A 14,428-nucleotide genomic window follows, 5' to 3' on the forward strand; every position below is an offset into this window, starting at 1 on the left:
CTCTTGTAGTGTGAATGTGCATTCTGTGCCATTATGGTTTCTTTGTTGTTTGTTTGTTTGTTTGTTTTTGTATTACAGCTCAGTTAAAAGACCTTGGACTATGGGGACATTTGAACGTCATTAAGATTGATAAAAAACTGTGGGGACTTTTAAAGTTGTACTGAATACACTGTATTTTATCTCATGGATGGTTATCAGTTTATGGGGGCCAAGGGCAGAATGTGGTGGTTTGATTTAGGTGTCCCCATAAACTGAGGTGTTCTGAATGCTAGGTTCCTAGCTGGTGGCAATTTGGGAATTGGAGCTTTCTGGAGGTGATGTATTGGTGGGAGAGGGCTTATGGTGTTATAGCCACCTTCGCCTTGCCAGTGTTTGGCACACTCTCCTTCTGCTGCTGTCTTCCTGGTGCTGGCCAGGAGGTCATGTTCTCCCTCTCTCTGCTCATGCCATTTTTTCCCCCTGCTATCATAGAGCTTTCCCTAGAGTCTATAAGCAAAAATAAAGCATTTCCTCCCACATGCTGCTCTTGGTCAGGTGTTTTCTTCCAGCAACACAAAGCTGACTGCAAACACACGTAAATTACTCAGAATATCTGTATCTACAAACTCAGATCACCTAACCCATTTCATGCCCCTTTAAGGCTGAAGACACCAAGATAAAAGTAACTGAAGCCTTTTCCAATAAGCTTTTTCAATGCCCTATTCCAGACTCCTCTAAAGATAACTGAAGACCTCTAGTCATTGTTCCAAATGACCTGTAGTCACCCAGGATTCCAGTAACTGCAGAGCCCCGCAGACAAATCACCCTGTGATAGCATCTATCCCCAAACAGCAGCAATCACATTCTGGGAACTGGCTTGTTCCCTTCAAGCAATGCAGACTTCATCTTGCAGAACCAGAGCTAAGTTAATGATCAATACCTTGCCCAGGACTGTATAGTTATGCATACCTTTTGTCCCCTACCAGTATGTTTTCTTCAGTTTAACCCCAAAGCTCCTGTCAGTGCCCTGAAGATGAACCCCTTTATCTGTTCCTCTCCCCAATGTTGCTATTCTGATCAGAATTTTCTTTGCTTTTCTCCATGACTTGTCTCTTTAACTGGCCTACTAGGAATGAGCTGAGTCTTTTGGGGCCACCAGAGCCATAGCTTTTGCCCTAAACCTCCAGTAACAGCCACAGACCTTATCATCCAGCTGTCGGTACAGACTGGAGATCTCCTCATCATACTTCTCCTTCTCCTCGGCAGAGATGCTGGCCACAACAGGCGTGATGTTGTCGATGATGGGCGTGTTATCACAGGGCTCCAGGTTCTTCTGGTCCTTGGCACTAATCTGTTCATCCTCAGGCACAGCTTCTCCTGAGAAAACACAGCAAAGAGGGGCTGAGGACTAGAGAAACCAAGCAGGTCACCTTCCAGGAAAAGTGCTACAGTCACTCCTGGTGACAAATGCACAGAGGGTACAACGAGGAGCTCTTGTGTAGAGCTAAAGTCCATGTTCTTTACATCTGGGGAGAAAGGTCACAGTTAACTGACCAACACAAGGCAGGGGAAGACAATGACCCTGCCCCTGGAATGCATCACAGAAGCAGCTGGTTCTACTGGCCATACAGCTCCTCACGAATCCAACTTGCAGCAACGCCCTGACATTTTTGCATTTACTCTCCTTTTGTTGAGAAATATATGGGGGCTTACTAGAATCATATTCTCTCTCGTCACCAATCCAAAGGGAAACAGACCTCTGAGGCATCCTAATTACCAACTAATTACGTTACCATGCCATTAGTAGAAGGAGCCAAGTCAAGGAACACCATGCCACTGTTTAAAGAGAACACCATGGGGGCCCAATCCTCCCAATCGGAGACTCTGCGCCAGCAGGAGGAAGTCAGCGTAGCCTGGGCTGAGGGATTCAAGGGGTGCTGCACAACACACACTCTCCCCCAGGAAGTCAGAATTAATTGGCTCTGCTGGAGAGTTCAAATAGAATAATTTCTTGTGATGTCAGGTACTTGTAGGAAAAGAAAAAGCAGCCAACATGGAATATCATGTGTGCCGAGACCCTACACCCCAGTTCTCACCCTGGAGAATGGGGTTTGTCGGCCCTTCAAAGGAAATGCTGCCAAGTTCCGTGATGCAAATGGGAGAACAGATGTGATTCTCAAGGGCTATCTCTACCCTGAAACTCACCTTGCAAAGATAGAATGAGTGCATAAAACAGATTTTATGAACACTACATGGCCCAACTGAGTCTCTCAACTATCTCGCTGGAAAGCAAACAGAAACCACACACATCTCCGTCACAGTGTTGATCAGCAATTTCACACTCATTCCACTACAGGCTTTGAGCATCCATGAAGTTCCAAGCCTCACTCAGGTTCTCATCCTACAAAATCCATTTTGTGAAAATTCTTCAGAAAAAAGCCCTGAGTCAAAGGCAATTAGGAAGAGGGAAAAGAGATGAAGGGAGAGAGGGGGGAGGAAGAGAGGGAAGGAAAAAGACAGGAAGGAAGAAGGGAAAGAAATAACATATTAATCTATGCCTTCATTAACAGTATTTATCATGCCCACAGAAGCCATACGAACACTGTACATTTATCTTAATATAAACAACACTGTGGTATTTTACTCAACTCAGCTTTACTGCTTTGGGGGGGATGTAGGCCTCCATATCAAGTAATACCAATGATTTTACTTTGTATCACAGTTCCATCTAAAGTGGCAAGTTGAAGCAAAACTGAGCACACACTATGCTGTGCTGAATATAAAACGAGCCACCATATCCTTCCCTTTTAATGGGGTTTCACTATGCTTAAGTCTTTTTCTAAAATTACTGACCTGAAATAAAATCAGAATATCATGGTAGCCTTTTGAACCAAATCAATATTTCACTCAACTCCAATTCCTGGCTTCAAGCACCCATCAACAACTGGAGGACTGGATTTCATCCAACTAAACGATCTATATTCTCTGTAGCCTGTTAAACCCATGGGCTATCTGAGCAGTAAGACAGATGGACATAGAGATGAATGGGTAGACAGATGGATGGATGAGGGAAGATTGATAACATTTTCTAATCACACAAATAATTCAGAATATTCTCAACTCAAGCAATAGTGAACACATTAGAACTTGAAAGCCTTCTTGCCCTTTTGTTTCTCAATCTGTTTCTAACCTCCTAGAAAAATTCACCATTAACACCTTAGCAAGTGTCCTTCCCATGACTTTATCTCTAATTTTTCAAGTATTGTTTTAAAACTTTGGGAACAGCACCAGTACACTATGAATTGCTTCAGCATGATAGTAGAATTCTTAATTCTACAGTGACAAGCCAGCTACACCATAAACAGAATGTCCACAGGCTTGTGCCTTATAGGGAAAGATAAGATACAAAAACATCTGCAAGAGATGTGTTTCCTGTGTTTTGGGTTCCAAATGGCTGGACAGGCAATGATATCCTAAGGGTAGGTGTGTTTTTTACTCAATGTATTTTTTTAAGTTTTTTTATTTTATTCATCAGAGCAAGCAGGGGCCAGAGGTGCACCCTATGGCCTACAAGTGACCTGCTTCAACCAAGAGTCATAGACATGACTTCCCCTGCAGCTGTTCTGTCACTGAGAAATTAGAACATCACTGAGGAGTAACTGATGTGGCGGGCAACGCTGCTGCAGGGGACCCTGCAAATGATCAATAGACTCATAAACACCTCTGGTCCTGTGGCAGGATGCTCAAGCCACACTGCCATTTCCATGCCTCATTAATCACAGGCCCGTGTCCCGAGTAACCTCTTGGTTTGCTTTTTGTAAAGGAGAATAGAAAATCATATTGCCATCATCACAGACTTGTTCTAAAGATGTATGAGACTAAACAAGAAAGTACAAACGTTGTTATTGTTCAAAGTCCATCTCTTCCCCCTTCCTCTCCCTGACATATCCAACTTTTGAGACTTGACAGTTACATTATTTTTTTTACTTATTCTAATATTAATGTTTATAAAATCTTCAAAATGTCTTTGTGGCCGGAGCTCAGTTCAAAAATAAAACACTATAATTTTGCAAGTCCCTTTAAGGTTTATTTTTATTATCTGAAACCTACAGTAGACTTTGATTTCTCATGAACACGTTTCTGAATCAAAGCTTCAGCATGTCTCCCACAAAGCTACATGTAAACAGCAAGCTCTTGGCAGTTTATATTCTAAAGGTCAGGCAGTCAGAATTATTTTTTGCAGCAGCCGTTCAGACAGAGAAGAACAAAGCAGCAATATGCAGAAAGAAAAGCAGTATAGCTTCTGCCCAGAGAGGAGCTAAGAGCTGGTCTCCAAACACAGCTGCCCTTCAAAGAACCGAGGAAATGATTTCCAGAAGCGCCCCCGGTAACTATGCTGTCCAGCTCGGAGAGACGTCTGGGAACTGTAAATTCCCAACACCATGCAAGACCTGACACCAGGCAACCTGTCTCCATGGCAATCTCACCGTGTTAATGGAGAATATTCCCTGCACTGCAGTGGACTGAGAGGCAGGGGCAGCCCCCGCGAGGTGATTACGGAATAACTGATTGTAACAGGGCAGACAGCTGCACACTAACCCGGGAGGAATACCTCCTGAAATCAGCTGGAGGGGAGAAGGACCACCAAATGAAGATTAGCACCTACTTTTATTTTCCCTCCACTTTATTAAAAGCAGGTTTCTTTCAGTCTATTCCCTGAGGCTCAGGCCTGCAGTGTATAGGAAAAAAGCTCATAACCTTGGTAAGCCCCGATTTTTCTAGACAGGAAGGTTTCCCTGACCAGGACCTTCCCTTCTTTAAATAAGCATCCTGGCATTTACTACTGTCCGATGTAATTACCTTTAAGGACTACGAAGATTTGTGTTTACACAGGAGCATTCACTTGGAGCCTACCTATAGGGCTAGCAGAACATTCTAATTATAAAATGAAAACCCCCAGAGAGCATAAAAAACCTTTCTGGAAAAAAAAAAAAAAAGAAATCCATCATTTGCAATAGAGGAGAATGGCAGACTAATAAAAAAATCTCATTAGGTCTATTAGTTAAAAATTCTACAACAGGATTTTTTTCTCTTATAAGAGCCATTAGATTGCCAAGAAATCATTAAAATTTCACACATGAAATAGCAACAAGCTAGTTATCCTTTCTCAAGTTGAGTTCCTAAAGCCTCAGAGAACACAGAGAGGTAATTACGTTCTCACAGCCAGTCCAGGGCAGAGATTTTGGTCACTCCCAGCTTCCGCCAGAAGCCACCGTAGAGCTGGCAAACGAGGTGTTTTGTTTTAATACCAATTAAATATGCCCAGTGGCAGACCTAACGGTAATTTCTATATCAAAGACACAAAAAGGAAATCTTTAACTTGCCAGATGGGCAAGAGCAGCTGGCTACAAGATGTCATTACAGAAATGTGAGGTTGAAAATAATTCACTGCTTTTATGAGGTCATTTTGCATACAAATAGCATCCTCCACCCTGATTCCTGAAAATACTGTAAGCAGCTTATGACAGTCACTGAATCTTTCTAGAGTGATTTTCTAATAGACTGGTTCCCCAGGACCGTGAGCACTTTTTACATTCATGACCTCTTAAATGGGCCACATGCTTCTACGAGCAGTTGGTCTTTCTATTGGTTTTAGCTGCACACTCAAAAGACAGCGATGGGCCTGGCAAATTAGGTATCTCAACTGCAATGCTAATTTCTGAGCCCTCTACAATCACAAAGCCAAGAAGGTGAGCAGCATCTCCCACATACTTCATGCTCCAAGAGTAACTCTCAATGGGCATGGTAGTACCCACTTGAAATCCACCACCCAGGATGACTAAAAATTCAAGACCAACCTGGGCAGCATGGTAAGACCCTATTTCAACAAAACAAAACATAGCGAATCATAATCCGCCTGCAGTTGCACCAAAACCCCAGACGGAACCAGCTGCACAGACTGAGCTAGGCTCTGTCGTGCTGACATGACTTATAGCATGAGTTCTGCAGACGGGGCAAATCTATAGCCACTGCATTAACCTCCTATTTAATTATTCAACAGAAGAGACTCTACAGACTGCATTTCCCCACTTTCCTGACACCCAGATTTCTGGTCTTTCTGTCTGACATGAACCTCTGTAAAAAGTTTGGTTTGGTTTTTGGTTTTGTCAAGTTTTCTTTTTGCAACAGGGTTCTTCTGTGGCCCAGGCTAACCCTGAACTTGTAGTAGTCCTGCCTCTGCCGCCAGAGTGCTGGAATTACAGGTGTGAACCACCACGCTGGACGGGCTTGAGTTTTCTTAAGTGTTCAGTTCAAGGATGAGAGGTGAGAGCCTACAGAGACCAGCCCGGCAGCCACCTCTGAGCCTCATGCCTTTGGCCTTCAGTCCTGGCCCCATCCTGTCAAGATTTATCCTGACAGGAGCAGAAGAGGCAGGGCTGACCTGGGAGCCAGTAACTCACCTGGACTTCAGGTATCTAAATCTGCATATATGGGCTTGCTCAAGTCCTTTCCACACATTTAACCAACAAAACACCACTGTGCGAAAAAATAAAAAGAAAGGAACAAAGTCCCATTTTCTTGCAACTCCATCTCCCTGATCCTTGAGCAATTGATTCTGGCCCACAAGGTGTCACTAGTAGACCGTGGTGGACCTGGACTGCCTTTCAGACATTTGATATCCGTTCTAACAGCAGTAACTACCACTCGATTGCATATGGTCTTTTCAGACAATTAACCAAAGCCAGGCAACACCAAGAACACTATTCCCACTGTTCTCTCGGGCCGCCAAATCTCCAAAATAACAACAACACTGGAGGGGGGAACGTGTGGTGGGGATTCATGCCAGGTGTGGCTCGATGAGACCTGCCAATTTGTTCCTGTTGCCTGTCCCAGGCCCCATGTCAGCCTGACTTCTCAGCTGCTCTCTGGAGCCTGGAATCCTTTCTTATGTATTTTCTTTTGGTTTAAACTAGGGATGATCAGTTGCTACTGCTTGCAAGATGAGGACCTTAACTGGCCCCATAGAGAAGTGAGTCAGGTTATGGATGGCTCTCCTCATCCCTGCCTTTGTAAAAAGGTGTGATCTCTCCTTAAGCCACCACATACACGTGCAAAGCTAGCAATGTCAGAAATGAATTAAGACTTGCAGAAGACATATTCTAAGTCATAGGTCCTCCACGAATCAAGGCCCAACTACACCCAAAGGACAGAACTACCAAACCTGGAATGCTGAAGGGCCACTGTCTTAGGTAAGCTGGGGCAGCTACGACAAAGTACTATAGACTGGGGAAGGGAGAGTCTGAACAACAGAAATTAATTTCTCACAACTCCAAGGCTGGAAGTCTGATGTCAGAGTGCCAACCCAGTCCTGTTCTATGAAAACCAGCTCTTGGCTTTACAGATGACAGCTCATTATGTCCCAACAAAGCAGAAGCAGCAAGTTCTTTTGGAAAGGACTCATCATGACACTAACCCTAGAGAGCGATCACCACACACACACACACACACACACACACACACACACACACGCATAAACAAACCCTTCCCCAAATACTTCAGGAGTAGGGTTTCAGCACATGCTTTGAGTGGACACAAAATTTCAACCTACAAAACCCATCAAGCATCAAGAGTTGGGAATCTGCACTTAGACCACCCTCTGGGCATGCAATAGGATTGCATTTCACAGGTTTTAATGATGCTGGGCAGAGCATGCCTCTCCCTGAGGCACTGTCCAGTCAATGTCACTGCCAAATGAATTAGAGCTATCTGCCTGATTTACATGATCTGCCTGCACCTGATTTGCAACTGATTTCCTACTGCCTTCTACTGCCATCGTATTCCCCGTGACAGAAGGTGGGGGAAAGCTCGAGCACGTGTAGGCACCACACGCACATGCACAACGTCTCCTTTCTTGCTCTCTCAGCTGGAGTAGTGAAATGTTTTAATTATGAGCACACCATGCAAGGAAAGACATCTCTCTCCCAGGGAGAACACAGAACTGACAAGGCTCCTAGAACTCAGACTATAATGTGGAAACATCAATACCCAGGAAATATTGAGGTAAAGCAAGCAGCTGACGCCTACAAGTTTAGAACCAGTGTATGCATGTCAGATTTCAAGGAGTTGTCAATATTCTGCCTTTCTGATTTGAGTGGATTTCATGGATTCTACATCATCCAGGCTTTCTATTTACATGTGCTGTCCATGCCTCATGACTTCAGCTATGAGGACTAGACAATGATGCACAGGACATTACCAAAGGGCTTCCAGCCCCCTTTTCAGGGGTGGCACTTTCCCCATTCATGTCACTGGCCTACATCCAAATCACCATGCCAATTCTACATGCAGATAGAAATGGCCTTTGAGTTCTACCTCTTCCATTTAGATTGCAGACTTGGGGGTGCCATCTAGTTCTGTCAAGAGAACAAAGACCCCATCTTGGTTTGCTGTCCACGTGGCATCTCTGACACATCATGTGATACAGTTAGTCCCCAAGGCTGGTCTGTACTGATAGCTGCTCCTCAGACCACTCCAGTTTCCTTAATACCCTCTCTCTAGTTCCCTTCATGCATGTAATCTGTCACTAGAGGTTCTCTGTGTTTAGGACATTTTCCTCTAGACAAGTCATCTTTAAAGACAAATGTTAGAGCTCTCAGGACTCTACCCATCTCATTGCCTAGTGCTGTCAAGGTAATGAGGCAATCTCACCCTCCTGTCTTTTGACAGGAGGTAAGAGCCTGTCTCTTCACTCTCCATGGTCTACAGGGGCCTTGCCCCTACCTATGGTTTCAGTCATTACCTACAGATCAGTCATGCTACGTTCCCTCTCTGGCTCAGGCAGTTCAGAACTCCAGACATGCAGACCTACCTTCTTATGTGACACTTCCCTCTGGCTGTTACCAGCCCCCCAGTACTGCTCCTCACCTCCTGGCCTCCACTCGGGCTATTCTACAGTATTTCCAGTTACACATTTAAGGAATAGTTCTGCCCTCCACTCCACTTACAAGACAGAAAACAGAGCTATCCTGAAACCTCCTTTTCCCCAGTCAATCCTTACCAAACCCTGTGAATTTCTCAATTCAACTACAAGGGCCTTACCCCAGGAAAATCGCCTTACTTCTCTGTTAACCCCAGTCCGTTCTGACATAGCTAACAGATCATTGAAGTGCAACTCTCACTCTATGTTTTGTTGCTAATACTACCAGGTGGCTACTCTTCGTCCCAGATAATGATGGGAATCCTGTTTTGAGGACTAAGTTACTTACCCCTCCAAATCCACTTCAGGCCACTGTTCCCTAGCTCAAACCTCCATGATAAACACAGTTCCCTCCATCAAAATCCCACTCTCACCCAAGTGCCTGTCCCACTCAGCAGTTTCTCTCTTTCTCTCAGGTCGACTCTCTATGTTACTTATGCAAGAAAACTTTCACTGGCTCTGAGTGAGCTCAGTAACAGCTCTTGGTACTATGCACTTTCCCTTCTTAGTATGCAGCATGGATGATCACCACACATTTACGTCTAGTGCTGGGAGACTACCTCCCTGCTCAGAGCACAGGACACATCCTCGACTGCCCACCCTGTTTCCAGTACACACATTAAACACCAATTACTTAACATGCATCCACTGCAGTGTAGTATATGCCTTAAATCATGCCTTACTTTCTCAAAGTATATAGGAGCTCACCAGAAGGCACAAAAAAATAAATGTTTTTAATAGATTTGTAATGTGAAATGGGACAAGCAATTAAAACAATACCAAGTGGAAGGGCCAAAAGCAATGTCCAGCACTACAGAGCGGCTTGCATGCAGCAAGTCGGGCAGACAAGGGAAGGGCAGGCGCTACAGGGCAGCATTAGACCAGGAAGGGAAGGTTTTACTGTTGAGGATCTGGCATGGGATAGGAAAGGATGTAAAATAACAAGGCTACTGTCTGGTCTACAGTGTTTCTAAGGCCAGTCCCTTTGAACCCATTGAAGGACTTTACTGGACGTCCCTATTGTCCAACAGAAAACTGACTCAAGAGGATTCCACAGACCAAAACTTTGCAAAGTCACTTCCCATCTCTCCATCTCTACCCTCCATTCTCCTGCTCTTACCACAGTGCTAAGAATACTGCCTCCTCCCCCGCCACCACAGCCCAGGTGCTGAGTTATTCAATTATTCCAGCAGCTTTCAAAACACATGTGCAACTGATATTTCTTCCAAAAGGGGAAAGAATCCTGTTATTTAGGCTACTAGGTCAGTTTTTGATCTTCTCTTAAATTCTTGTTTCCTACATAATTGCTTTTTAATTAAGCAAGCAGCTCACTGACACTGCGCCCTTACTAGCTAACAGCAGCGGCAAACATAATCACTGAAAGTGGGCTGCTCACTGTGCAGTGTCAAACAGGCGCGTTACCTCCAGATCTGCACAGCAGGCCCCAGTCTCCCTCGCACACTTACCAATGCCCACGGAGGCAGCATCAGAACCCCATGCTGACCACGGCAGCAGAGGATCTCAGCCACCCTCGGCTATTCCCGCCCCTGACATACACATGCCTCCAACCTGCCTCACTTCATCCAAAATAAAGAGAAAAAAACAGTCTTTTACTTTCTAAGCTCTGTCACAACATTAAAATCACTAAAATCATTTGTCTGCACTGGGCTCTGGAAACCCCTCCTAACACCTCACACCTACAGTCCACCCACCCAAAGCACATCAGCTCTGAGATATTTTCTTCCACAGAACAAACCAATGAGATTGTTTTGGGGGAAAAGGAAAACTAGTCACGAAACGGGCCTGTCAGGTTCCATTTAGCACAGGGCTTCTTCAACCCTCTATTTTTGGCTCTGAAGGAGAACATGACAATGAGGCAGATGAGAAGAGGCAAAGATTTGCCATAGGTGACTCTTAACCCGAGATCAATGACAAAACTCTGTGGAATGAATAACAGTTCTCATTTAGTCAAAGCAATCAGAGCCACAAAGTCTGGGAGCTGCCCTCTAAGCCTCACGCAGGGATTCCAGAGTGCGAGACAGTAAGGGGAGGAAACCCACTGGAATAAGAGTTAAGCCACCATGTCACAGTCACTTGTCCCCAGCAATGTGCTCTGACCTCAGGAAGGAACGAGGTGCGGCACCATGCCAGGGAACAATAAAGCCTCTGCAACCATCTCCTTTTCCAAGAACCTCCCAGATGCCAACAGCCACAGGAAAGGGGAAGCATATACTCATGCTTCCTCCTCCCCTCCGTTCAGCCTTACCATTTCTCCACCTGTTCAGCTCCATCTCCAGATGCTGGATAACATTCTTCAAGGTCTTGTTCTTCTCTTTCTCTTTTTCGTATTTCTTCTTCCATTCTTCTGCTGTTAGTTCCAGATTCACAGAGACTGTATTTTTGATGGTCTTAGCTCTGGGATTAAAAACATAAAGGAAAAATTCTAAGAATAGGTATTAACATTCACTGTTTCAATATAATCAGACCTCACATTGCACACATATCCAAAGACTGGGCCTGGGACAGAGAGACTTCCAGACACTCAGCCACATGCCTCTGCACTGGACTGACGGCACTGATATTCTTAAGGTTCCAAACTCTTCTCCATCACATCACATCAGCCTCTCAATGCAATGGACTTTTATTCAAATTTCCCTTCAGGGTACCCTCTAGCTCAGTTCCCTATCACTATGTCAGTCTGTGTTCTCAGCCCGACTTAAGGCTGCAGCCTTTTCCCAATGTTCAGCATGTGCCCGAAAGCATCCTGCAGACAACTGCTGGAATCCTCTGCCTAGACTGAACTTCCTTCCAACTCAATACACATTTATAAAGCATGGGGGAGAGGACATCCTAAGACAGATGGACAAGGTTTCTGACCTCTGGAAGCTGGGGATTTCTCATGCCAATGATATAAACGGAAATATCTGTTACTTCTGTTACTCCCCTTTGGTGCCTAGAACCTTCCCTGAGCACATGTCTCATAGGTTAGATGGGTTACATAAATGAGCGAGGCTAGCCAGGGGACACCATTTTTCCCTGCTGAGCTCCCACCAGACTCAACTATCGTAATGCTGGACTGGAGAGCTCATTGTTCTCAAATCACCTTTTTTATTTAAAAAAAAAATGCCATAAATTGAGTTTTTAGTTTCTTAGTTTAAGACAATTTTTAAAAATTAACTATGACACAAACATGTCCAGTATGTGCCATTTTGCCACGATCTCCTAGGGCACATGACCTGGAGATGTGAGGCACTGTGCACGGTAGCTGGACAAGAACTGAGGGGAGCAGCTGGTGAGAACAAGCCAGCAGCTGCTCAAGGTGAGATGAAGCAAAAGGCACAACTCACATAGGCCTGCACACAAATGAACACATGAGCTGCTATGTTCAGTTAAAAGTGGATTCCTCGTGGCAGAATTCCACTACTTTTTAAGAAAGCAAAATTCTGTTAAAAGAAATATATATGTATATACACCTTCTCATCTTAATTGTGGCTGGTGTCCTCATTTTAAAATATGTTACTTTTAGTTATTTGAGAGAGAGAGATAGGCAAGGAGGGGGAGGGGGAAAGAGAGAATGGGCATGTCAGGGCTTCCAGCCACTGCAAACAACTCCAGACATGTGCCCCCCCCCCCACTGTGCATATGGCTTGCATGGGTCCTGGGGAATCAAACCTGGGTCCTTTAGCTTTGAAGGCAAGTGCCTTAAAACTGCTAAGCCATCTCTCTAGCCCTGTTCTCATTTTTAAACTCCAAACAACTCTTGGACTGTCGTGCTTGCTGGTATAACTGATGTTTAATCCAGGTTAATTACTGTTGTTATCAAATGACACTGGGGACATGATTTCTATTTTGGTGCAAGAAATTCAGCAGTCCTCGCTAGTGCTACAGGTGTCATTCCAAAATTAATTCCTAAAGCAGACAACTACATAACTCAACTGTCAAAAGAGGAGTTAAACTACTTCAATGTTGGACTCACTAAAGAATTAGTATAACTCTCATTTGCCATAGCTTCAGGCTGCTGTGCACAGAAGTATTTCAAGTCTAATTTTTCAAACAGCAGCAATTTTATTACTACTTTAAAGCCTGTTGCAGCGTGACACTCTCCCCTTGCCTTCCACCATCCTGGAGGTCTCAGATGTAAGTGCAAACACAGCAGCATCCTTTATCAACTTAGTAAGTCGGAGAGGGAAAAATCAATCATGGATAAAATGATCATTGTCATTGAAGGGTATCCTTCAAGACTATTAATCCTACTTTTGAGTCATAAAGAGTCCCTTGATGACTCCAAATGCTACTAGAGAGAGAAAGGTGGCACCTCTGTGCTGTCCACAGGCAGGGTTAGCCAGGGGCACATCCCACAAGCAGACCCAGCAAGGTTACCACGGCACAACTGGTTCCAGTCCTCAAGGTTCTTCAAAAAGCTTCCCAGAAAATTCTTTTTCTTCTATTTCTGTAGTAACCAGAGTGCTGGCAGGGAAAAGATGACTTATTCAAACTGCATAATTTGGAAAATTTAGCAAAGATATGGAAAAGTACAGAGATATATCCAGGGACAGTGTAGTGCCCACATTAGTGATGGGGGAAGCTTGGTGCCACCCTGAAGTGAGGGAGCCTTCAGGGAGAATAAGCAAAAGGGCCTGCGATGTAGTCTAAAGCCCAGCCAGCCCAAAATGAGCCTGCAAAGAGGGAACCGGAAAATAAATACCCTGAACTCATTATCTTTGCCCCCTCCCATCAGCTGCCGGTGTTCCTTTCCAACTGGTTGAACCTGACCGGAGGCCAAAGGCAAGGGAATCACTGCAGGGGCCAGACAGGGCAAGGAAGAGACAGAAGAGAAGACAGAAGTTATACAGCACCCCCCCACCACCACCACCTTGAACTCAAACAACAGTAGGAGATGGTGTCTCATACACCTCTAGACTTCAACTTGGTCCCAAATAGAGCCAGGGCAAACCTTTGTATCTCTCGTGGGAAGAATATGAAGAAATAGTGAACACAGAGGAGAAAGAAGTTAATATTTCCAAAATTCCTCCATAGAATGAAAGCATCCCCCACTCAATCCTTGTGTGCGTGTGTGTGTGTGTGTGTGTGTGTGTGTGTGTGTGTGTGTGTCTCAAAGTAAGGGATAGGAACATCAGTACTTAGAAAGCCATAGTACTTGAAACTTGATTACAAAATCAGAAACTTTGAAGTAGAAACAGGATGAAAAAATGGTCCAAGCAGACACTCAGCTACACAGCTATCTGATTCATGGAAGAGTATGCAGACTACACAGTAGGAAAGGGCAATCTTCTCAACATATAGGACTAAGACTAGAAAACCATGTAAAAATTTTATCCCAAGTGGATCATAGGATCAAATAATAAAACTTCTAAAAGAAAATAGAAAAGAATATCTTCAAGACCTTAGGTTAGGCAAAGATTTCTTGAATAAGACATAAAAGAAAAAGTAAATTTGACTCCATCAATAGTC

General features: G+C 44.3%; 1 protein-coding gene across 1 annotated transcript in view; it reads right to left on the reverse strand.

The window, feature by feature from the left end:
* Positions 1–14,428, reverse strand: part of Kif5c (kinesin family member 5C) — a 181,755-nt gene that overhangs the window by 67,999 nt on the left and 99,328 nt on the right. The window contains exons 11-12 of the mRNA XM_045147133.1: positions 11,223–11,371; positions 1,181–1,356 (exon numbers count right to left, since the gene is read on the reverse strand). Coding sequence (XP_045003068.1) covers positions 1,181–1,356; positions 11,223–11,371 — 325 coding nt within the window. The remainder of the gene's footprint in view (positions 1–1,180; positions 1,357–11,222; positions 11,372–14,428) is intronic.

Source organism: Jaculus jaculus, chromosome 4 (assembly GCF_020740685.1).
Source record: "Jaculus jaculus isolate mJacJac1 chromosome 4, mJacJac1.mat.Y.cur, whole genome shotgun sequence".
Classification (NCBI taxonomy): Eukaryota; Metazoa; Chordata; class Mammalia; order Rodentia; family Dipodidae; genus Jaculus; species Jaculus jaculus.